Source organism: Gallinula chloropus (assembly GCF_964237585.1).
Source record: "Gallinula chloropus genome assembly, chromosome: 14".
NCBI lineage: Eukaryota > Metazoa > Chordata > Aves > Gruiformes > Rallidae > Gallinula > Gallinula chloropus.
In genome coordinates, this window is record NC_140099.1 from 3,568,117 (window position 1) to 3,592,675 (window position 24,559).

General features: G+C 39.8%; 1 protein-coding gene across 1 annotated transcript in view; it reads left to right on the forward strand.

The window, feature by feature from the left end:
- KCNH5 (potassium voltage-gated channel subfamily H member 5) overlaps positions 1–24,559 on the forward strand; it is a gene marked incomplete at its 3' end in the record, with an annotated part of 151,145 nt that overhangs the window by 82,288 nt on the left and 44,298 nt on the right. The window contains exon 8 of the mRNA XM_084270540.1: positions 19,906–20,105. Within this exon, the coding sequence (XP_084126666.1) occupies positions 19,906–20,105 (200 nt within the window). The remainder of the gene's footprint in view (positions 1–19,905; positions 20,106–24,559) is intronic.

Sequence of the window (24,559 nt, forward strand, 5' to 3'; positions counted from 1 at the left end):
TCAGGGTATGGACAGAGGAGAAGGTTGCACCTACCTGTTGGCACCAACCCAGTGCAGCTGACTGCTTAAAATCTTCCATCACCCAACTTTGTGGCTGTTTTCTCAGTCAACATTAGTGCCAGGCTAGAAGAGCAAAGCAATGCTGAAATTCTTTCTCTTTTCCCCATTATTCCCTCTTTACTTCTGCCAGTGTGAACATCTATACACATCTCCCAAATACATCGCTCAAGTTGCTTGAGGCAAAGGAATCACTCTGCAGGTTTGCTGTCAGGACCATGTTAATTCAGCACCTCCAATAATGCAGCTAATGGGAAACAGTTGGGATTAGACAGGGGTTTATTTGGTTTCTCAAAATAGATGGCAGCTTTTCTGTATTGATTTCAAATGGATCATGGAATGTTCATGTAATGAAGGGTAAAAGGGTTCTAAACCCTTTTTTTACCAACAACTTGAAAAATTATTGCATATTGTAAAATTTCAGTCCTTATTCCGTATTTTTTACCCACCTTCCCTTCCTTTCTTAGCAAGGGACTGTTGAAATTCTGTCAGCTCGTAGGGAAGGACTATTGCAATCGTTGGAGCCTGATTCTTCTGATGCCAGGTTTATGTAACTTCTGTCTCCAGAACTTCTATTGTCACTTTTCTCTAAATAGAAGACATTACACCTAATATAGATTCTTTTTATCTTTTTGTCATTTAAATATACTACCCATAAAATTAGAACCCATTAAAAATGAATTTTAGTTAGGAAAATAAAGTGCTGGGTAATGTTCTTTTTTTTTTTTCTCCTCCCCTTTCTCTTTTTATGAAGATAACATTTTCTCAAGTAACTTTTTAAAAAGGCTTTTATATTGCAAATTATTTGAGGTGCGTATTACAAGATTAATTAAAATTCTTACAGGACTGCCTTTGCTGTCACTTAGCTTGTGGCTGTGCTCTGGGCTGATAGGTGGGTTAATCAGAAAGGCCTCATTGCATTACTGAATAATGCAAAATTCAGTTGGGACATGCAGCTGTGCTTAAACACACTTGGGATATTTTCATGGAAAACTTTTTGTAGTCTTGCAAGACTGATCCTTATTTCCTAACTACTGATGATCTCCACCTTCCCCAGCAAGCAGAAACCTGAAAAAAAAATAATCTGGCACATCCCAAATCTCCCTCCCAAGATCCCACAGCGTGCTCTATCCTGAAAATAACTGTCTGTCCAAAGCAGTGACCTCACCAGCTGCTGGTGACAAAGACCTGGTGAACAACCTACAGAGCCACTAGCTCATCAGCGACACGATGGCATTAAGTAATATTTTAGATCCATGCAGAGGACAAAGCCCTTGCTTCTCCATGGGCAGAGTGTGCTGCCCTTGTTATGGCTTTAACAAAAAGGAATTTGGATGATTCAGTTTCTATTTGAAGTAAAATAGGTGAAACACGGTGAGAAATAGACTCACTTCTGGGAGATACGTTTTTGGTAGCTGATACTGAGAAATACTACTTTTTCTTGTTTTTCTCTGAAGGAAAGTGAATGTTATTGTGTGGAAAGTCAGTCATGATAAATGTGTTCAATAGCCTTTCTTCAAAGGTCTCTTCCAACCTCGTGATTCTGTGATTCTTTCCCAGATGTCGTGTCAGCCTGGTTGAGGATCGTGAGATCAAAAAGAAAAGAGTTTTCTTATTCCAGCAATTAAGAAAGAGCAAGATGAGCAGTTACCTTCAAACTGCTGGTAGCAATTTGGTACTAGATTGTGCCACAGTGTGACTTGTCTGAATATCCTCACAAGTTTAAATACAAAAATATTCTGTGTGGCCCTTACAGCCCTGAATGCAAATACCATTAGAGTGTTGCAGAAATCCCTTACTAGGGAGTAAATTGGCAGATTATTAAAGATAGTTAAAAATTTGGAGGGAGAATATTATTTCAATAGAAGAAGCTAATTTGTCAAAGAGGAAGCATGTACCAGATCTTGCCAAAACATCTTTTAAAAACTTGTTAGTACTCTGTGTCCTCTTTCTTCCATTATGTCCTGATAAATTCTATAGGGGACAAACTGACCTATCAATTCTGACGTTAAACATCCTCTGCTTTGAGTTATTCTTTAGAGTTACCTAGTGGAATACAAAACCATGCAAAATGATTTAATTTTAGTTCCTATCACTGTAATCCACACACACAATATTTAAGTCTAAAAGTATTCTTTCTTTCCAGTTTGGTCTTAAAATTAGTTTCCTGAGAGAGAAAATATGAGCCATATCAATATCTACATAGTTTCTGAGGGCAAAGGGGGTAAACATCGTTATGGGGGGAAAAAAGAAAACCAAACCAAAACAAAAGGTGGCAAAATGTTTCATGGCTGGAAACAGAGTAAAGCAGCCAGCTCAGGAACGGGACCAAACCTCCAGCTCTAGCAGTCAGAGATCAGCAGAAAGAGCTGTAGATAAAGAAAACATGCATAGTGTCCTGCATCTGTTGGCTCATTTCTCCCCTGAGTGTACTGGAATGTGCGTTTTTGTGTGGCTTTGATGACTTCTCTTTGAACTGAGGTGAATCTTTGTGGCCATGCTGCATGGTTTTCTGCAGCCGGTCATCTTCAATGTCTTCTTCAAGCTCTGGTCCCTGTTAATTAGTGGAGGGCACAATGGAAAGAGCTCTGCCATCCGTGCTGCACGATGGCTCTGCTCAGCAACACTCATTTCTTCAGTCTTGTCTAATTATGGAACAATTAATGAGTCTATGCATGAGGCAGGAGGAGATTTGTGGGGTGGGCACAGACTTGCTTGAATTGTCTGTGGGTTCCATGCAGGGTTTGAAAGGATCATTTCTCATCTTCTACTCAGTCCCTCTTGGTATATGTTCTTGAAAAGTACTTACTGTTTGCTGATTGCTTGTAGAGGATGAACCTGGAAATGAACTGCACATTTGTTTTGTGCAAATGAGGTGGGAGACAGGCAAGCTCTTGCTAATTATAATCACTAAACGGTAGCTTTTGAGAATTAAGTTATTTTGGTCAGAGTACTTGGAAATGTCTTTCATAAATGAAAATAAATACATTAGGTAAGTAAATCAGTCCTTGGATCTGTCCTGAATCTGCCCAAAATAATAATAAAAATCAAATTTAATAATAGCCTTATGCCTCTGAAGTGTAAAATGGAGATAGAATCAAGGACTTTGGAGGCAATTTTTTTATTATATCTGACTTGTTAGTTAAGATTTCATTAGTTTTTGCCACAATTATTATCCTACCCTTGTGGATGAATCATCATCAACAATAAAAGCAGGTTTTACTCAGCAAGTTTGTTAATAATATAAAGATGAAAATAAATGAGTATTTTCTTACCATAAAGAGCTTGGCTGTGCCCAATCTCTAGCAGTTCTGCAATATTAAGTGCATAGTATTGAAGAGCAAACCAGAGCTCAAGAGCTAAGAGTAAATAAAACTAGAAAATTATTTTATTTAAAATATTTGCCCAGGGAGGAGGGCAAGTACATCCCTGGATGTACTTAAAAGATGGGTAGATATGGTACTTAGGGATGTGGTTTAGCAGGGGACAGGTACAGTTGGACTAGATGATCTCAATGGTCTTTTCCAACCTTGTGATTCTGTGATTCTCTTTTGCTGGCAACTTTCACAAGGACAGACACACTGTGAGAATTGTCCCTGATTGTCACACTGTATGGGTCAGAGACATGAGCTGTACTCCTCTAAATTGTATGTAAGTGACCAGAGTGGTGCAATGTAAGTAGTGTGGTCACTGTCTAAAACTAGTCCAAAACAGACTGTAGAGATGGAGCTTAATGCTGCTTGGTGGATACTTAACATGCTTTGGCTTCATTTCATGTTTTCAAATGAATATCCTGATTGGAAAGGTCTGGGCCATGAGACAGGGGAGGCTGTAAAGAGATTGGCATTGAGGTAATTTAGGGGCCAGGCAGGAGGGTTGGAAGGTGGCCTGAAACATCAGGTTTAGGTTCCAGCTTCTTAGACACCAGCTTACTGTAACCCACGTCGTCTTTCCTCCATGTGTTTGTGAGGACACTGCTTTTTGTTGATATGAATGGTGAGAAGGCTTTGCAGGAGCACTCAACTGTAGTCCAGCTTGGTTTCCATCATGATGGGCTGCATTATGCTGATTATATTGTGTCTGTGACACCTCACTGCTTGTTGCTTTCCACTGTGTGCATTTGGTTTGTCACATCAAGCATAGCCTGTTTGCCTTCACTTCTAAAACCCTTTGCCTTGTCAATCTGCTGGAAGCCCTCCACTGTTAGAGTGGTCCCACCACTGAGCCACTTGTTGTACCTCTAACTTTAGCAGCTGCTTCTTTAATTTAAGTGCCACCTTCCACATTGTCCCTTATGTTTTGAAGGAGGAGTTTACACTTGGTCACAAAGATACTGGGACACCTGGAAACTTCCATACTTCACGGGTGCCTTCAAAACATATAATTAGGGAGGAAGTTGTCTATTAGGTTAATTACTGCTGTTGTGTTGATTCCTTGTGCTTTGCTGTCTGGAAACTTGAGCACCTCTTGCCTGCAGTATACGGAGTCCTGTGTTCTAGTGCAGGTATAGACATGGCACAGGGCATGAGCTGGGGCCAGCATTTGGGCAGTGGTACCTGTTGTGCTGTGGGAGTAGCCCATCCTTGCTCCACTGGGATGTGTGATGGTGGTGGCATTTTGAAGGTGATTGTAGATGCAGAAAGATGTGTTCTCTGCCTCTTTTATTGGAATTTGAGGAGAAATATGAAGGCAGGGGGGAGTGTGCAAGTCGTCCTGGGCACTCTGCAGGTGATGCCACATGTCCTATGTCTTAGACTAAAGCCAAGTTGTGGAGATCCACGCAGTCAGCAGGGTGGAGAAACCAGTCAGAGCTTCATACTCAAGCAGACCTGAATCTTTGGTATCCTTTGTGACTCTAGAAGGAGTCACAGGGCAGAAGCTGATGAGGCTGTTAATTATGGGCACTTCAGTAAAACAAGTCCCTCATGATGAGGGCTTGCCATTTGGCAGCTGGACTAATGGTGCTTTGCATGGCAAAGATGTGCAGTGCTAGGCACTAAACCTGTAGGATCTTGGATGGTATTAGTAGAAGGAGAAAACTTTATTTATTAAAAGAAACATTTTTAGCCCTATTATTCCGATAAGGCCTGGATTCAAGGGTTAGATCATTACTTATTTTTTATGGATGCATGTGAAGCTGGGGAGTTGGTGAGAGAGAGAGAGATGTTCTGTATAAATTCTTTAGCAAGATTCAGGGATGGAGAAATATGGAATCATTTCTTAGTGTCATGGCAACCAGCTCTACCCAGAGGAGGCATCTTATCAATTAGGTTAAATAATTAGGAATAGCATTGAGTAAAATGAAGAAAAACAGCTTAGAGTGATGTCAGGTGGGAGGCAGCTAAGCGTCTAAACAGAATTGAAAATATGCTGTATCACTTCTGGAAGACTTTAGCAGAGGCTGAAAGGAGATGTGGAGGGGAGGAAGAAATGGAGAGAATTAATGAGATGGTGAAAAAAAATTGTGGAAGAAACTTATTCAGATGACATGGAAAGTATTTAGGCAAACCCTTAGTTTGGTTAGAAATGTATTTTAATTTAAAAGTACATTTTTTGAAGAAAAAAAAGAATATACACAACTTTAGTTTACTTCACAGTTAATACATAGCTTGCTTTCAAGAGAACAGAAGTGTTCTCCCTTGCTCATTCTCATCTAGGCTTTTCAAAATTTTTTATGCTAGGAAGAAATTGGAGAATTTTTCTTTTGTTTTCTACAAGAAAAGTTTTCAAAAATTATTTTATTTAAAAAACCACTTTTCACTGTGATGGTGGAAAAAGTAGAACATAGTAAAGAAAGAAGACCTTATGTTTTACTTTAAAAGTTCTACCACTACCAATTCAGATTATGACCACCCATGGGTGTTACTTCTCTTAATTTTTTTACTAAACTTTGCCCTATTTCACTATTAAAAAAGATGGCTAAATAATAAAATGGGGGAAAATAATTCTTAAAACCAGCAAATATCTCTATTTTATAAAATATTTCATTCTGAAGTTTTCCAATGAAAAGTAGACAAGGGACAATTGAAATAAATGACACTGAACAAAACTGAATGATTTATCTTTATTTGTGAAATGTATGTAAAAATATCAAATATAGGGTGGCTGTGATATTATTATTACTGTTATTACATTAAAATAGTTTCCAAAAGGCCTTTTGCCCTGCATTTAGGAAACTTCCCATACAGATTCTCATATAAAAGATAAACATATCTGTTTATCGCTGACCATAAAACTCACTAACATCAGCAGCTACTTTCCATTGACCTCAGTGAATTATGGATCACAACCTCTGTGGAAAAAGGAGTTCAGGTTAATATAATTAAGAACGAGCATGAGTTACCTTACAAATTTGGTTCAAAGGGGGTTTTATTTGGGTTAGGTAAATGTGTTTTAATGTTATGCTTACTGATACGTCCTTGCAGGAATAAATACTTGCATAAATTGAGAAATACGTGAAGGATTGTTTCTCCCAAACCATGAGCAAAGGATGTGAAGAGGCTGTGCTCCATAGATAATAAAACTGAATGCCTGAAAAGATTAAAGGAAATATTTGCAATTTGATCAAACCAACTGTGGGGAATAAAATGAACTCTGTTGGGATTGGTTTTGCAGTAAGATGAATAAAAGATGTAAAGAAAACAGCTTTGCAAAGTCAACTGCAATTAATAGTTTGGTATAAAATTAACATACCATACTGCAGAGGCTTGGGAGGGAGCAGGCTGGAAGGCCTGAAAAGACATGCTAATAAATGGGTTGTTGAATATCATTTTCCTTGAGTTTGAAGACTTTATCCTGCAAGGCTTACAACAGATTCTTATTCACAGTAGTCCTCAATTGTGGGAACAACTGAACGTGAATGATACCTGCAGGTGTTAGTAGTGCAGGCTGGTTTAGGTCGTTAATGCAGAGGGTCCAAAAAACATGGAAATGCTGTTAGACTTGCCACTCTACCTACAGTCCCTGTTCTATGCAATGATTTGAGGTGCCTTGTCCCAAAAAAGGAAATTAATTACATTCTTCTGCAGCAATTAGTACCTTAAAACAGCTGAGAGGTACCTGAGGATGCTTCAAGGACTGGTAAAATAAGCAGTGGGGGAAGACACCCTGAAGTAATAAATATTTCTTTCAGCTATCAGCATATGAACAAAAACATCAAAGTTGTCAAGATTATTGAAATTAACCTCACTGCTCTCACTGCTACCCTTGTAAAGGCTGTTCACCATTGTTTATGGCACACGCAGTTTCATGACGCTGGGTTTGCCAATCTGGACACTTAAACATTAACTTTAGAAATCAATGCTGCTTCTTGCTGCTAAAGAGTTAAATGTTTGAGAGACATCTCATGATTGTTAGGTCACATCTTGACATTTCTATTCTGTCAGATCTCTCAGTTATTTTCACTGGCTCTATAGGGTTGGCTTAGTCACTCTTGGCTAAAATCCAAGAACGAACAGCTTTGCCTGCATTTGCTCTGCTCTGGGAAATAGTCCTGCTTGTAGTAGAAAGATGGTAAAATCTTCCCAGCTTTCAGAACCTCAGCCTTGATACTAGCATAAACCTAAAACACTGAAGAAATGACTTAAATTTTGCCCAGAAGTGTTCTATTTTTTTTACCTCACAGTGGTATCTGAGTACAGCTTTTCTCCCTTGTACTGAAAGGCTTTTTTCTGCTTAATCCTGAAATTAGGGTTTCTGCTTTGATACAGTAATCCCACTGGAGAAGCGATTGTGAAAAGGACAGGTGAAATTTGGTGTCACTGCATGCAAATTAATACATGTAGGCAAAAAATAGCTGGCTATACCTATGCTGTAATGATTTCTAAATTAGCAGCTAGTGCTTGGGAAAGAAAACTGACTATTATTGTAGATAGTCCCTTGGAAATAGCAGGGCAATATTCAGTGCCAGTCAAAAAAAAAAAAGGCAAATAGGATTTCTAGTCAAGTGATTGAAATTAATGTTGCTGCACTACACTGCTCTGTTCTACAGCAAGGTTTTGTAAGATGAAAAAGGGTGGCAGGAATGAAGCACAGAATGGCTTTCTCAGGAGAGATCAAGCAGATTAGGGCTCTTTGCAACTGAGAACACAGTGGAGGGTGGCTTACAAAAAACCCAGTGTGGTGCATAGGAGGTGAAGGGGAACTGGGGGTGGCCAATGTAAATGCTGGGGCAGCCAGATTTGCAGAACAGTAAGAGAAGATTAATACTTTGCCACATAATGTTTTGGTGAGAAGAAGCAAAAATTGATTTGTGGGAAGGAATTAAGATAGTCTTGCTGGAGATATCTGGTTGGTGGCAAGTACATGCCGTGGTCTGCATGCAGTGGGCAGTTTAGAAAGTCCCTAGGTTTGTGGAAATGTGGAAGGAATAGCCTGGAGCAGAGATGCCTCGTGCTCCCTCTTTCCCATACTCGTATTTGGAAGGACCTGCAGTCAGAGGAAGGATTTTGATGTGCAGTTGGTGTGATACTGAGTGTCACTTCTGTCACTGTACACATCTCTGTGGGCCATACCCATCCCAGGCATCTTCCAGACAGTATCTGGAGCTTTGCAGCAAGAACGCCATCATCCCAAAGACTGCAGCATCTAAGAGCAGAGTAAGTGGGTTTTAGTGAAACAGGACGTTCAAAAATGTTATGAAACAAACTCAAAGAAGTCAAAGGAAAGTGATAAAATACACTCAATTATTCTCCTCAGATACTCTCCAGACATCAGTGTAATTTCATTGACTTCAGTGAAATTAGTGTTAATGTAGGAATGGAAATACAGCAAATCTAATTCCAGCATCTCCTTCCTGGAATAGTGAGCAAGAAAACAAAAAGGTAATCAGATAGAAACAAGTGCTGATCAGAAGGAGTTGGACGGGGAGGAGGAGAGCTCCAGGAGCTGCTGCCAGGAAGTAATGACACTTTTCCAGTCTTGCATAGTCATAGAGAGCTCAGCAATACGTGTACAGGGGCTGAAGTGGAAAGCCAGACTTTTTTGGTTTGTTTTAGTTTTCCAGTTTGTGTGATTCTTTGTTGTTTTACTGAATGTTTTGAAACCCCTTTTACCAGGACAGCATCAATGGCTGGTAATATAGTCCAGCAATACTGTTATTTTTGGTGTCACCGGGAAGGGAGCAGTGGAAAGCTGTGGGACTGGTGGAAGAGGTGGAGGTATCGTGATCAATATAGTATTTATACAGGTCTTTATTAATCCAAAACCACATCTGTTTGTAGCCTTTGAGTGCTTATGTCCAGTTCTACATATATATTGCTGTCTGGCTTTGTCATCCTCTCATAGACAATGCAAAAATACGTATAAGGTGTTGGCTGCTGTTTTGCCATGCTGTTGCTCTTCAGCAGAACAGTTTGTGGCACTTCCAAAGGTAAATGTGGAGAGAATCTTCCTCAGACCACAGATGTTCACAGAATCACAGAGTTGTAGGGGTTGGAAGGGACCTCCAGAGGTCAAGTCCAACCCCCCTGCCAAAGCAGGTTCCCTAGGACAGATTGCACTCTCAAATGCCATAAAAACTACCCAAATGTACTGTGATTCGGATTGATGTTGTGCAGGAGATGAAACCCTCTCCCTGAGCACATCTGCACCAGTATCTTCCCCAAAGACCCTCCTCCACTGGAGAGAAGTGGCTTCATGATGGCTGTGAGTGACAGCAAAGCCACAGACCTCTGACTGAAGCACCATCCCCCGATGTATCAAGGCCAGAGGATGGATGTACTGTGAATTCATAAAAGGTGAATTGATAATGCTTGATAATGCTGAATGCTAAATTAAGAGGCAAACTTTTTTCCTCCCCCCTCTTCCTGTAAGGCTGTTGTAGAGTAACACGCATGGTTTCAGAGTATAAAAGTGGGAAACAGGCTCGTTTTTGCAGTGAGGTTTCACTTGGGTATTGACAGTCTTACAAGACAACCACCGAGGAAGCTCTGAAGAAGCTGCCAGGCTCAGTGACAGCTCAGCATCTGCCACAGCTAAATCAATACTGCGATGAAGGACAGGTTCCCAAAGTGGATAATCAAAGCAGAGTAAAGTTAATTCACCTTGAAAGACCGAGAATATTAGTGTGAATTTTTTTTAGACAAACCCAGCATCATTCCAGCAAAACCTGAGCCGTGCTGAGGTCCAGCCCTGAGCAGCAGCCTGCCCAGGCATGGCCTCGTGGGCTTCATGCCACTCACAGGCACGGATGCTTTGATGAAATGGAAGCCTCATGCTCCATCATGCAAAAAGGGGTTTGCATCAGGCCTAATAAATAGTTCCCATGCTAGGAGCTCATTATTTGCTTTTGTGGAAAATACTCTTTTATCATAAATGCAGGGGGGTGTGTGAAGATAACCAGTGTTCCATTTTTTTCTTAGGCTTTTCTTCCACTGTTCAGGTTTCAGAGGTTTAAAACCCAAAGGCTGGAGATAAAATGCTTTGCTATAAATTTTTTCAGTTTTATAAAACATGTTTTAACTTTTTGTGAAACTCTAGGGTTTTTTTTTTTTCCCCTCCTTGGTTTTAGTGCCGACACTTCAGGGAAGGCAAATCTAATTTGAGAGAGACTGTTAGCATCACACAGAAAATTTTGAATACAAAATTTTGCTTGGCTTTGTCCAGAGATGCTGAAATTGCAGGACTGAGAATTAGACAGAATGTGCTTCTGTAGATGAGTTAGATGAGTAAGAAACATTAGTGTTCAGTTCAATAAAGCCCGTTTTGTGGTCATTTTACAAAGGAGAATTATTCCAAGAAGAATAGGATGCAAACATCATCTCCAAATTTGAGTCTTTTAACATTAACAGTTAAATACTTAATTTTGTTCCTTTTTCTTCCTAAAAGTACCCCACAATTGCATACAAAAATCTATTCATGCACAGAGTTCAGGCTGATGAATTAAAATAGAGATAGAACGAACTAGCAAATAGAAGGAAAGTTGCTTTACCTGCTGTCTGTCACTAATATTTTGGGCAGATGCTGTAAAAGCATGCACTGTTATGCTAGCAGGTGGTTTTACCACACGTTTATGGCTATGCACGTCCTGCACTTTATACCTGCAATCATTTGTCTGATTGTTCTAAATCCATGCTTATTAATTGTGCTGAGATAAAATTGAGCATTTAATTAAATGACTAAGCAGGTTAGATTTGAAAGAAGTAGAAAGAATGAGCGAATTAGCAGCTGCAGAAAGTCTGAGCCCATTCACATTGTGTGTTTACCTTTATACTGACATGCAGGTGTATCTTTGTGGCCATACATATAAAAATCTGTATAGTTTTGAATAAAACACACCAATGTGCAGATTTATACAGTACAAACTTTTACATTGGTGTGTGCAGAGGAAAAGAACCTGGGAGCAGAGAGTTAGAAACCGCTTCAAGTCCAGTCCTTTGAAGGCACACTTACAAATTTCCTATCCTACTTTAACAAGACAGACAATTTAGGTGGTGTTCCTCAGTGTGCAAGTGATGCTCTGGCATCCTGCCTCCAGCAACATTGCTATCCTGGGCTCATCTTAATGTGACAAGAACTTGGTGTCCCACTAAAAAATTCCCTTAAAAATATTAAAGGGAAAAAAAAAATCAACAGCAGAAAAAAAATCTTGCCTCTCAAATGCAGCAACAAGCTGTCAGGTTGTTTCACACGGTAATACTGACAGCTGCCAACTTTGCTCAGAGGACTTTTTTCTGGAGATGATCCCTTTGGTTCCTGTGCTTCCATTGAGTAGTGCTGGAGACCCTTTGCATCCTGTGCTTGTTACTGGTGACGGTTTTGACATGGTGTGACACAGTGGGGAAGGCGCATGGGATGGCTTTGATCCGCACATGTCAGCGACGGCCAGTCGTAATAGTAAAGACAGCACTCTGGGAAAGCAGCTTCTTTATGTCCTTGATGGAGAAAGGAAAGAGCAAGATTTATGTGGTGGGTAGATGATTGTTTGACAGACACAATTCAGTTTTTTTCGATATACTGGAGAGATTTGCATGGAAATGAGGCAATGATAAATGTAATACTCAGAATCTAGAAAATGATAAATAAGGGATGGAAGGCAGTGCTGGAAGCATGGGGTTGCTGGCATTCATGGTGATCATAATTCTCATGAATTTTGGTCATCTTTTGCCTCTATTTTCCTTCTGTAGTCACTGTAATTCCTTTAGGAGTACATTGTAATTAACACTATTGCACAAGACTTTATGCAGATTGTGAAATTTTAGATATGCCATTTGGTAAGGAGGTGATGGATTTCTGAAGAAGCAGGACTGATTAGTATAAAAAGGGCTTAGCTCATTTCACTAGTTAAGTAATACGTGTTTATAGCATACCATTCTTATACATGGGTGCTTAAATATTACTCCTCCAGTTGTCACCACCAAATTGTGACCCATTAGACACAACTTCCACTGCATGTGAAATACGTAGAAAAACCCCTAGCACTCAGCCTCTTACTCCAGCACCCTTAGGGAAAAAGTTTCCAGGACTAAGATTCCCTTCACAAAAAGTTCTGGGATTTTCAGGCAAAGTGAGGTTTTGCCACTCCTTTAACACAGGGTATTGGTATTTTCCCTGCTGCCTGTCCTGGTATAATTGCAGCCATTTTTCAGGCTGTGCTTTCCCATGTGATGCTTAACACCCTTGAGCAATATGATGGTGAGCAAGCAGACCCCGACAGACCCAAGACACTTAAAGCTGTCCAGTTGAAAAAAAAATGCAAGAAATGCCATCCAAATGCCAAGAAAACACCAGTGATCCCATGCTGGGCTGTATTTCTAATGGCTAGCACCATTCCTGAAGGGAATGAGCAAAGTTATCTAATAACATGGGGTGGCTGTGATAGGGGATGTTGAGCAGGGAAGATTCGTGCAAACTGTGATTTCAAGGTGCTTAGCATCTGTGTTGTCAGACCTGGGCAGATCTTGACCCTCGGGGGGGACAATACGTAATTTTGCTGTCTAACCTTGGCCAACTTCAGCTCATGTCCATCCCTTTCTCAGGACTAGAAGCCAAACACACTGATGGGATTGGACAACAGTAGCCTTGGTTTAAGCCTGTGTTTTGCAATACCAATTCAGCCAGTCTCAATTGTAACTGCATCCAAAAATATAACTAGTCAGCTCACCACATTTGCATGGTGGAGAGTCATTTACTTTAAAGTAAATATTTTCTGTTAGCAAAGTGCTCTCATAAAAAAAAAAAAAAAACCCCTCCCAGTTTTGCCATTTAAAAATTAGTGACTGTACAAGTGCAGTTGAAAGCCCTTATTTTTATAAGCATTTTTGCATACAGTATGCAAAATGTCTAAGTGCATCCAAAGCAGCTGTTCCAGTCTGCTGTGCAAAGTGTCCCCTGTAAAGGGGACCACAGTGAGAGTGAGTTCCTACTGTTTAGTACTGATGATCCTCTTAATTACATAACTATTTAGTTCTCAACAATGTTAACAGGGATTTTGCAGACCTATCTTTATTATCATTATACTCTTAATTTAGAGTTTGCATTACTGTAGTATCAGTAAGGTGTTTGGTAGGGAGCATGGGTGGATGTCACCTGGACTTAGAAGGAGCTGTGCATCTTAGGTGACTGCAGGAAGTGATGCATGCTTGGAGAGCCACCACCTTCCTGGTTTCAGCACTCAGATGATTTTGTGCCTGGGTGTGGGCACTGTATGTAGAGTGTATAGGCCATGGGATGATGGAGGGAGACTGGCCATGGTGTGCATCTCTCTGGACACAGTTGCTTCTGATTCCCCCGTTTTCAGCAGTCAGATGATTTTGGTGAGGAGTTTTGTGCTGAATCCAGACCTTTGACCATTAACTTCTTTGCAAAGTGGGTGTAACAATACATTGTTGGGGCTTATGGGAGGATAAATATAGTGCATTATAGAATAATAGAATCACCTGGGTTGGAAGAGACCCTTAAGATCATCAAGTCCAATCAAAGCCTAACCCTGCCTAGCCCACCTCTAGATCATGTCCTTAAGCACTTAATTTACATGCCTTTTAAATACCTCCAGGGATAGTGACTCCACCACCTCCCTGGGCAGCCTGTCCTAATGCCTGATGACCCCTTCAGTAAAGAAATTTTTCCTGATATGTAACCTTAATTCTCCCTGGTGCAAATTTAAGCCATTTCCTCTTGTTCAATCACTTGTCACCTGAGAGAAGAGACCAATCCCAACACCTCTGTAACCACCTTGCAGGTAGTTGAGGAAAGCGATGAGGTCTCTCCTCAGCCTCCTTTTTCTCAAGACTAAAAAGCCCTGGCTCTCTCAGCTGCCTCTCACAGGACTTGTGCTCCAGACCCTTCACCAGCTTCATCACCCTCCTCTGGATGCGCTCCTGCATCTCCTTATGAGGCATGGAATAAGTACAGTGTTATGACTGCAGAGGTAATAGGAGGAAAGATTTGTTTTACTTTGGGTACTTTTGGCAGTAAAATTTGAAAGCCAGGGTGTTCTGGTGTTGATACCTCCTCCCTGTTAATAGGAAGTAAATGTATTCAGGACACTGGTTGAATACAACTGTAAAACTGGTGTCAGCATTGCTGGAACGGGGTTGGGGAGCACACTTTAGCAGAACAATATTAATTCTGGCCAAGAACTAAAAGTTAAACATGGCCTTTTGAAGACCTGTAGAACCATGGGTTTGTGTTGGTGCTTTCTGTAGCACAGGCAGCAGGCAGGAGTGGTGCTGTGGCGTGGAGGCTGGAGGCTGAGGCTGGGGGCAGGACAGGACAGGCATCGAAGAGGAGCTGGGAGGCAATGATAAGGGGGGGTCTGCGGAGAATTGTGTTCATCCAAGTGATGCACTGCCTTGGGTAGTGTTGGTGGATGTGAAGAAAGCTGTTTACTGTGAGAGCAGCAGCCTATTGCTGCTGCTGCTTCTCAGTGAGTCTGTTGAATTTAGGAGATGGGCACTGCACTGTGCTGCCAGGTGTCACACCAAAAATGGGCTGTAATGTAATCAGATGTATTAAGGTGAGGTGGAAGGGAACAACAGAGACCTGCTCTGCTTTTCAAATAATGGATCAGGTACTTGGGTACTGGGCTTATATGTAACTATATCCAGTATCTGTATATTGGGGTTTGTGTCGAATCTCTCATGAATGATGCAGCTTTAATAATATTAATCTAATAATCTTACAGGAACACCCAATTCCAAAAATTCATTGAATAAGTTGTAGCTAGCCTCAGCATGCCAAAGTGATTATCTCTGTTCTTCCAGGACCAAGGAAGGCATCATCTTCTTTATAATTGGAGTTTAAAGGTATATAGTATATGCTTAGGTGATTATTATTATTAATAATACTCTAGCATAGAGAAGACGATAGGGGAAATTAGATCTCTTAATCAAGCCTTCAGTTCTTAAAGGCAGATGTTCCTATCTGGACATATTTAGCATACGGTCAGGATTAGAGATCTGAAATGCTTTGGGATAATTTAGGTAACTGAGTTGTTTGGTTTTGTTTGTTTTTTTTTTTTTTTAAACAAAGTTCCTGGTTTTAAAACAACCATAAAGATTTATGTAACACTATTGCTAAATAATTCAGAACTGGTTTATGTATGTACAAATATAGTAACATACATTTTATGTATAAAAATATATAGCACTTAGTTCCTTGTGCATAATTTAGGGGAGATTTTTCAACACTGAAGAGTAAAAATAGAAATTAAAATAGCAGTTGAGCCACATACTTTTAGGACTGAGAAAAAATATTTCTGCATATCTATGTCAAATTGATCTCTATGAAATCTAATAGAGACTGTTCCAGATTTACACACACAGGACAATTAAGTAAATGACCATTGCATGACTGTAGAAATGTAACAGGAAATGTCTGGAGAAATACGATTCATTACAGGGAAGGTGAATAAATGCAATTTGACCTAAGTTGGATAAAGTAATTTCACCCTCAACCTCTTTGCTATCATCTTTCCCATTTTTTTGCAAGTGGAGAGGCTAAATTAAAACTACTGAAGTGTATGTGTACCTTTATAGTTTTCTTTAGAGATAGTTTAAATCCTCTTACTGTCAAGAGAGGCACAGTATTTTATTTCCTTCAAAACCGTTTGCAAATGATCTCGACTGCCAGTTCCCCTTGCCAAAAGTAATTAAAATAGAGCAGAAGTTAAATGCTCCTCTGCCTTTGCTTTTTTAAAGGTAAGGGGTAAGGTTTACACTTAGCATTTCAATGTTTGGTCGTTAAATACAGATGCTCTGAGAAATACTTGCTTGCTAATTACAGGCACTAAGGGTCATTGATGGAGAACCTGAAACCTTTAAAGGCTGAGAAAGTGGCATTAGATGCTTGCCAGGGTGTCCATGTATGTGTGCATAGGAGATCCAATGTGCTCCCGAGGAGCTCAGCTCTGTTCTGTCCCATCCTTGTCATACATGTGGCTTGTGCAATTGCTCCAACTTAACATTGGGTGGGGAGGAGCTAAGGTGGGTAGTAAATTGTATTTTTAAGGCAGACTAACCTCCTTTCACAAGTGTGAATATCACAAAAAATGTAACAAATGCAATGCAATTATTTTGTGTATAGATTTATTATATCCTTATCAGCACAAACTTCTCTTGTATACCAAGACCAGCAAACCACTAAATACTAGTGCTTTTTTAATGACCCCATTTTCTAGGTATCCTATAGACAGTAGGAATGGGGACCTGATAGAGAAATGGGTTTTCCATGTCAGGTTATGAAAAATGTGCTCTCCCCCAAAACAGCAGTGAGGTTTCAGCAGCTACCAGTGCTGCTGTAGGGAAGCACCACGTGTGAGAATAGTCTTTGAGGCACAGCTTCAAAGCTGTGGAGATCTAAGTAGGTTCCTTTTAAATATTTGCCAAAGGACCCCCATGTAGTAACCTGTAAGAAAAATGGAATATTTAGATGAACTCAGCCATGTGTCTTTACCATTTCCAGTAGGAGGCAAAGGAAGGTTTTGGTTTCCAGCAGAGGGATAGCGATGGTTTTGTCTGTGCAGACTCATGAATTCTGGCTTAGTGAGGTACTGCTAGGTAATGCTTCTAGCAGCTTTGCAGATTTGATCCAATGATTTATTCTAACCTTAATTTCTTGAACGAACATACTCTTTTTAAGGTACATCTTTCCAGGACCCCATATTAAGAGACACAGAACTAGAATTTATTTTCTGGTGTATATTTTCTACAAATTATGTATGCCAAAGTAATTCTCTTTTTTGCAGAGGAGGAAATATATGCCAGTTGCTTCAGACAAGCTGTTTTCACTATGGCATTCTCAGCCGTTTCCAACCTGGCAGGTGTCAAGAGTTGCATCTTTCTTTTTTTTCCCAACCTTATAGGGCACTCTGTCACATTTTCAATCAGCCTGTGTCTTCTGTGTAGGTTTGCATGCCCAGTTGGGTTGTCTGCGTTGTAACTGCAGTGTAGCTGTAGATACCAGCTTGTATGAATTTTACTCATGCAGAAAGGCAGGGTTGCAGGGACAGTTAGGACTTCTCTTTCCATTTATAGTCACAGCCATTTTCAGATGCATCTGACATCAAGAGGGCAAGGCAAGAGATGTTCTGCACTCACATATCTGATGAGCCGAGTTAGTGATAAATCAGCAACTGTTCTTCAGGATGAGGGATGCTGCACCTAGAGGAAGTGAGACTTCATGTTTCTCTTGCTACAAATGTCAATGAGTGGTGAAAGATGAAAAAAAAGGAAAGAAACAAGTCAGGTGACATCCATCCATCTAGTCTTTTTTATAACCCACATATTCTTATACTCTGAGTGAGTGTTGATACAGAATCATAAAATTGTTTAAGTTGGAAAAAGCCTTTAAAATCAAGTGCAGCTGTAAACCAACTATTGACAAGTCCACTGCTAAACCATGACCCAGTGTGCCACATTTTTAACATACCCCCAGAGATGATGACTCAGCTGCTTCCCTGGGCAGCCTGTTCCAATGCTTGACAACACTTTGGGTGAAGAAATATATATCTGAATGGGTATGGAAGTAGAGAAAACTTTTCAGTAGGTAGCAGATATGATGCAACGATCAATAAAGCAAGGGGGGAAAAAATCTACCCTTGCAGACATTTATTTCTGGGTATCACACAGAGTATTAATCTGCTGCATTTCCTAAGACTGAAACCTTTTGTTTGTCTTTGCTGCACATTGTGTGACCACGTTTGATATGATTGGGTGTGTTGAGATGAAAAATCCCAAGATTCTGATGAAGCAATGAACATGATACTTTTGATGAACATCTACATCTAGTTTTCACGTGGACATAGTAAAAAGTGCTGTGAGGAATATTTCTGTAAGGTGTTAGGAAAGCACCTTGTTTCTATAAAAATCCCACCTCTCAAATAGGGGTGATAAACAACAGTAAAGGAGCATGAAACAAAGTGAGTTTTCTGGAATGAGGTAGAAATGTGTTGTGTGGAAAGGAGATGCTGTGCATGGAGAGATGGAAAGCATTTTTCCTTTCACAGTGGGTTGTTTCTTGCAATTTGTAGGCTGCAGTTGTTTTTCAAAGAGGCAGTATGGAAATGCATAGCTGCATTCTGCTCTAAAGCACCTCCGAGCAAAGATTATTAAAAGTGACAGGCACATTTCTGTGTATTTGATAATGTCAAGAGCAGAAGTAAAGTGCTGCACATTGGTGTTATATCAGAATAATTCTCTTTTCTGCAAAATCTGTTATGCCTAATGGAAGAATGTCATTTTGGGCTTGCTTGGAAGGGTAATTACATTGTGACTCAATAAGGCACCTTAAACTTGCCTGACTTTAAGGACCGCCTTTCAGTCCACCACTGCTCAAGACAGCCTGAGCAAAGGTGTGCATTTAAGTTTTTGCTTAAATGCTTTGCTGAATTTAGATTTCAGAAATTACCTGTTCTCCATCAAATAGTATTCGCTGCATCGCACTTGTAATATCATACTGAGCTTGGTGCCTTTTCAGCTGGAAAGGCTTACTTAAAACATGATTTTTCTCAAATATGTCATTCTTTGGTATTGTACAACTCAGTTATTACTGTTGACAGTAACAGTGGCATGTTTGGAAAGGGGGGAATTAAACCAGAAGAGAAGGTAACTCCAAGAGTGGGTTTAAGGTGGTTTACTGCTCTACCATGTCTTCCTCCTGCCCTAGTGATCTGTCTTCAACAATAAGGTCAACTCAGGACTTTCTATATGTCCTGGTTTCCATGAGAGAATTAGCTATCATTCACTAATCCAATATTTATCTTTTTGGAGTCATTAGTGATTGGCATCTAGAGTTGATGTGACACGTTCAAGTCATCTGTGGGGGCTGGCTGCTAATTTGGACTGTGAAATGCTACTCTGAAGTGTTCTTGTGGATACTTTGACCATTGACACAAGACCCAATTTGTATAGATATCTTTGCCAGGCTTCTCAGGTTCCTTTCTTCTTTGTTTCATTTAATCTTTGGAACTGAGGCCATTCTCTGCTCATGTGGTATCTGAGCCAATCTTACAGGAGATCCACATGACCGTTTGGATAGCGATGTCAAGGTTTATTGTCAGGCAGAAGCTATATTTGAAAGTTAATTCGATTTAGTATAGGGTATAGAGTTAAAATGCACCAGCTGTTTTTAAATAACTCCATATGTGGACATTTTCTGTATGACTGATTTTGTAAATTAATGCAGACTGAGTGGCTGTATGAATTACATGGGTAAATGCAATAAATAACTGTACATACATGTATGTGAGAGTGTGTGCATAAATAGCACTTCTCAGTTTACACCTGTGCATTTGCAGTAATTTGTAATCACACATAAAATTCTTTGAAGTTATCCTTGAATTACGAGTCATGCTTACTGGAGTACACACATTTTATTTTTAATTACTTTTGGGTTTGTTATTTTTTTCAGCTCTTCTTTATGCAACTATTTTTGGAAACGTCACCACCATTTTCCAGCAAATGTATGCCAACACCAACCGGTACCATGAGATGCTGAACAACGTGAGGGATTTCTTAAAATTATATCAAGTCCCAAAAGGCCTTAGTGAAAGAGTCATGGATTATATTGTCTCAACCTGGTCCATGTCTAAAGGAATCGACACAGAGAAGGTAGGAGTACACGAGGTAACAATTTAGATAGAAAGAGTTTGTGTCCATTGTGCACTTCTTATGATCAGGACTGTGTAACAGCATATAACTTACTAACAAATTCTTAACTGCATGCTACTCCATTAATATCTTTGTGTTTGGGTCAAAACCTGGATGTTTTAAAAAAAAGACTGTTTTGCCACTTTGGAAATGTGCCTTCATTTTTTTATTATGGTAAATGTTTTCTGCTTTCCAGTCTTACTTTGCATAAATACTTGATAATTTTTAGGTATTTAACTATTGAAATTAATGGGAAATTGGTCTTCAAATTAGTCCTAGAAGGTAATTTGGTATCTAAACTACATCCGTATGATTTTGAAATGTATTGGCATCTGTGAATGGCAGTGAAATGAGTTTGATTGGCTTGGATCTTTTGCTGATACCCAGTACATCGACATACCCATCAGCATAATTAGTATAGTTTTTAATGGTGGTAGAGATTGATCTCCTTGAGCTAAAAGCTCTCAGCTAGAACTTAAGCCCTTTGGTAGGGAGATACAGAAAATGGGGCACTGCTGGCAGCCGTGTGGGGCAGAAGTCCTACAGGACTTTAGCTCTCAGAAAGGATTGGTCATTTGGATGTCTTCAAACACTCGTTAAAAGAGAAGGTTGTCTTTGGAGAGTGATTCATTGTGTACCAGGACAGACTATGTGAGCTGTCCCTGGGGCCTCTCTTTCTCCATGTGTGTAGTGAGTTTGTCTAACCTTGGGTATTTGGGAGAGCTGAAGTCAGATGGAAGGTTTTCCACCCACAGTACCTTGAACGTAGGGAAGATAGAACAGGTTTAGGTCTAGATTTTTGGTCAGTGGAGATCGGTGATGCTCCTGGGGCTTCTGTGGACCTGACACACATCAGCTGAAATTAAGCATTCAAGTTCCAGTTTCCCTGAAGATTTCCCTCCTAAGAGGGAGGGTAAAGAAGCATCATGGCAGATTAATGTCTTCAAATGTCTACTGCTCGCACAGTTTTGGAGTTCTTGCTTCTGTTGAATCCATTACATAATACGGAATGGTTCTACAGCCTATTTAGATATGCCAAGATGAAGTTGCTACACTGAAAAATTTAGTCATACGTCGTGGTGATGTAACAGCAGTTATCTTAACAGCTGCTGTGAAACTCAGTTTATCATCACAAGTACAACTACTTTAAGTAACAAGGAGTTTGTTTTCTCTGATTCTTGTGCTTCGGTACGTCACATCCTTTAATATGTTAACAACTTCTACACTAATACCCTAACTTCCCAATGCTGATACCTACAGTGTTAAAAGTGATATTTAATATTGTGAGCTACTGTAAATGCTTTCAGTCCTATTGTGTAAACTCAAAACCATGTGAAAATTCCACTTTCATTTGCATTTGTCGTCTCGCAGTTAAGCCAGAATCCTGTATTATTCCGCTACAGTTTCATTAGATTTTAGTGATGCTTTGAAGTTAATTAGGAGAACCTATGCTTTAATTACTGAAATTTCCTTCCATAGTTTCCGCATGTCCGGTTTTATAGATTATAAAAATGCAGTTAGAGCATAATCTTCAACTCATGGTAAGCAGCGTTCTCTGGTCTGTCAGATAGTAGTGGCTGCTTAGCTAGATAATTAATATGGTTGTAAAATCTGTGAATTAGGTTTTTTTAACAATTTTCCCTTGGTTAAGACTTGCCTAAACTTAGGCCTGGATCCAAAACCTATTTAAAACAGTGGAAGGATTTCAGGAACCTCTGCATCTGGACATCAGTAGTTGCATCTAATCGAACTTGCCAGAAAAGCCCATGTTACAGAAGAACAGAGACAAGATAAACGTAAGAACTTGAGCACCGGTTTGAATATTTTGGTGTTTTGTATTCCTTACAGCATGCAAGTCTGCAAAAGCAACAGCACCAGCCGCCTGTAGTGCCCACACTGAGCATCCCTGGGTCTGTGTGAGTGTAAGGACCAGGCAGTTAGCTTTCAGCTGCAGGATCTTAGCCAAAGTCAGGATTTGTTTTAACAGAAGGGTGGAAAGCTGTGTCCTAGCCAGGCAGTCTTCCTACCTTTTATGTCCAGTCAGGAAGGTGTCATGATGTGCTTCAGAAAAATACCCCCCAAAACCCAACAAAAACCAGAAGAGAAAATGTTGTATATCCCAGCTGAGAAATGGTAGAAACAGTCCTACAATCCCAGAGAGGAGTCACGTGGAGTGGATCGTTTCTCTTGCACTAGTTCTTTCATTACACCTTCAAGCCCAGTCGTAGGACCCTCTGCATTTAAATGGAATCCATGTGTAGTAACTCTAGAGCAGCAAGTGGATGGGAGCGCACTGTAAGGACCTCCAAGGTACACAGAGGCATGTCAGATTTATTATCATAGACACAGTGGGGCTCATGGGACTTCATTGCACCTGTATCTGCTAAATCAGATGGTGCTCCAACGTGGGTTGGAATAGGGGATTGCTGCCCCAGGTCTTCAATTGTTTCTCTGCGCTGCTTTGTCTGATAGTCTGGATGTGACCTTAGGGGTTTCTTCCAGTCTAGTTTTCAAAGCTCCAGTAATGAGATTCTGACCAGTCTGTTGTCTGGATGTCTTTGCATCACATGATTTCCCACTCTACTTAATGTCTATGAACTTTTCAATAAGCTTCTTATTATCTTGCAAAACACGTATGCTTATGACATATGATAATTAGCGAGGAATTTCTCAACTTTTCAATTTCCATCAGACAGCTCAGACAGTTTCCATCATTCCAGGATGTTTTTCAACCTAACATAGAGTATTACATCCTAAAGCGTTCCAAATATATCTGCATTGTCACACTGGAATGTGTTTTGCAACATCATTTGCCACAGATTTAGAATACATTTCATTCAGTCACTCAGCATGTTGAAATGGCTTTGTTTTGAAATCCAAATTCAAAGAACAAGAAGGTTAATATACTAACAAAGAATGAAATTTCTTATATGAGTGATACTGTAGGTTCCTATGGTGATGAACAATCCGAGCAATTTGATGGCGTAAAAATAAACACATGTGCATGTGTGCCTTTTATAACTAAGGATTTAAAATTCATATGCTTGAAATTAAATTAGAAGTTAATAACTTGATTGGAGTTACTATATTGCTGCCACATAATATGTGTGAATTTGTTGCATCAGAGCTCAAATATCTGTTGAATGACATATTCAGTGTGTAGTCCCAAAGATGATCTTGGCTAAAACTAGAAAGGATGAGAGGGGAACCGAAGGCAGAGTTGAAGTTAGCATGGAGGAAGTTGAATGAAGATCTAGTCCTTGCTACTTCTGAGAGCAAGCTGTCCCAAACAGAACTTTGTTCTAAAGCCCTAGTCCTTACATGTGGAAGAGGGCTTGTTGTCCCACACTGGTGTGATGGTGCCTTAAGCACATGATTTTGGCTTTCCTCTTCTCCTTGAGAATAGTTCATCTTCAAATCCTGTCTTCAAACCACAGTGCTTCACCCTGTCTCTGAATGTTTTCAAGTAAGGAATTAACAGTAATACTAAAAGCATTAGCATATTTGTTATTACTGCTTAAGGGGAAGCACGTGGCCTTGGATCCATAGTCTTAAAATCACTTAAACATGAGAGCTGTCCTGTGACAGCTCTCCTGGTCTAACAGTGGTTCAAACAAGGTGATTATTTATTTTTTAGGTTTATTCGTGTAGTAATGAGCAGAGCTAAAGCCACGACGAAACTAAGAAGCCTTTATAAACTAAACAGTCTCTCTCATTCAGCAGAACCTGTAAAAAAGAGGCAGTACTTTCTCTGCATATGACCATTTTTAGGCAGCTGAGAAAAATCTTTACAGCAATAATTTGATATATGAAACACACACTGAATTCAAATCTCTTTAGGCTTTATTGAAATGTCTAGGCAGCAAATGAAAAATTTATAGATATTAGCTCTTCTGTAAGAAATAGGTCATTACACATGAAAGCAGAAGAACCATTAACTAACATGCAGATGTCTCAAGGTCTCATCTAATGATATCATTCTGAAATGTCAGTAAAACCCAAAGATTTTCTCTTCTCGACCTCTATGCTGTTGTATGGCTTAGGATTTGCTCAGAAAGCAATTAAATAAGTGTCTATCATGTATTAACAGTTGATTCCTTCAAAAAGCCATACATTGAAAGAAAATAAAGGTATCTATTTAGTCTCAACCCAGGCATCAATGACGATTTGAATAATGAGAGCCAATTCCACATTGCAATGACTGAAATGGAAATCATGGGAAAATAACCCAATATTAAAACTATTCACTGCTGGCCCACTAAGCTTTCATACAGGACAGATGGGTTTATGGTAAATAGACACAGGTTGTAACTTTATTAAACATGAATCTACGGAAGGATAGTGCAGTTTAGTTCTGTTTGCTGTTAATAAGATCTTCAAGAGCTGAGTAATAATTAGTGGTACCCTGAGATGAA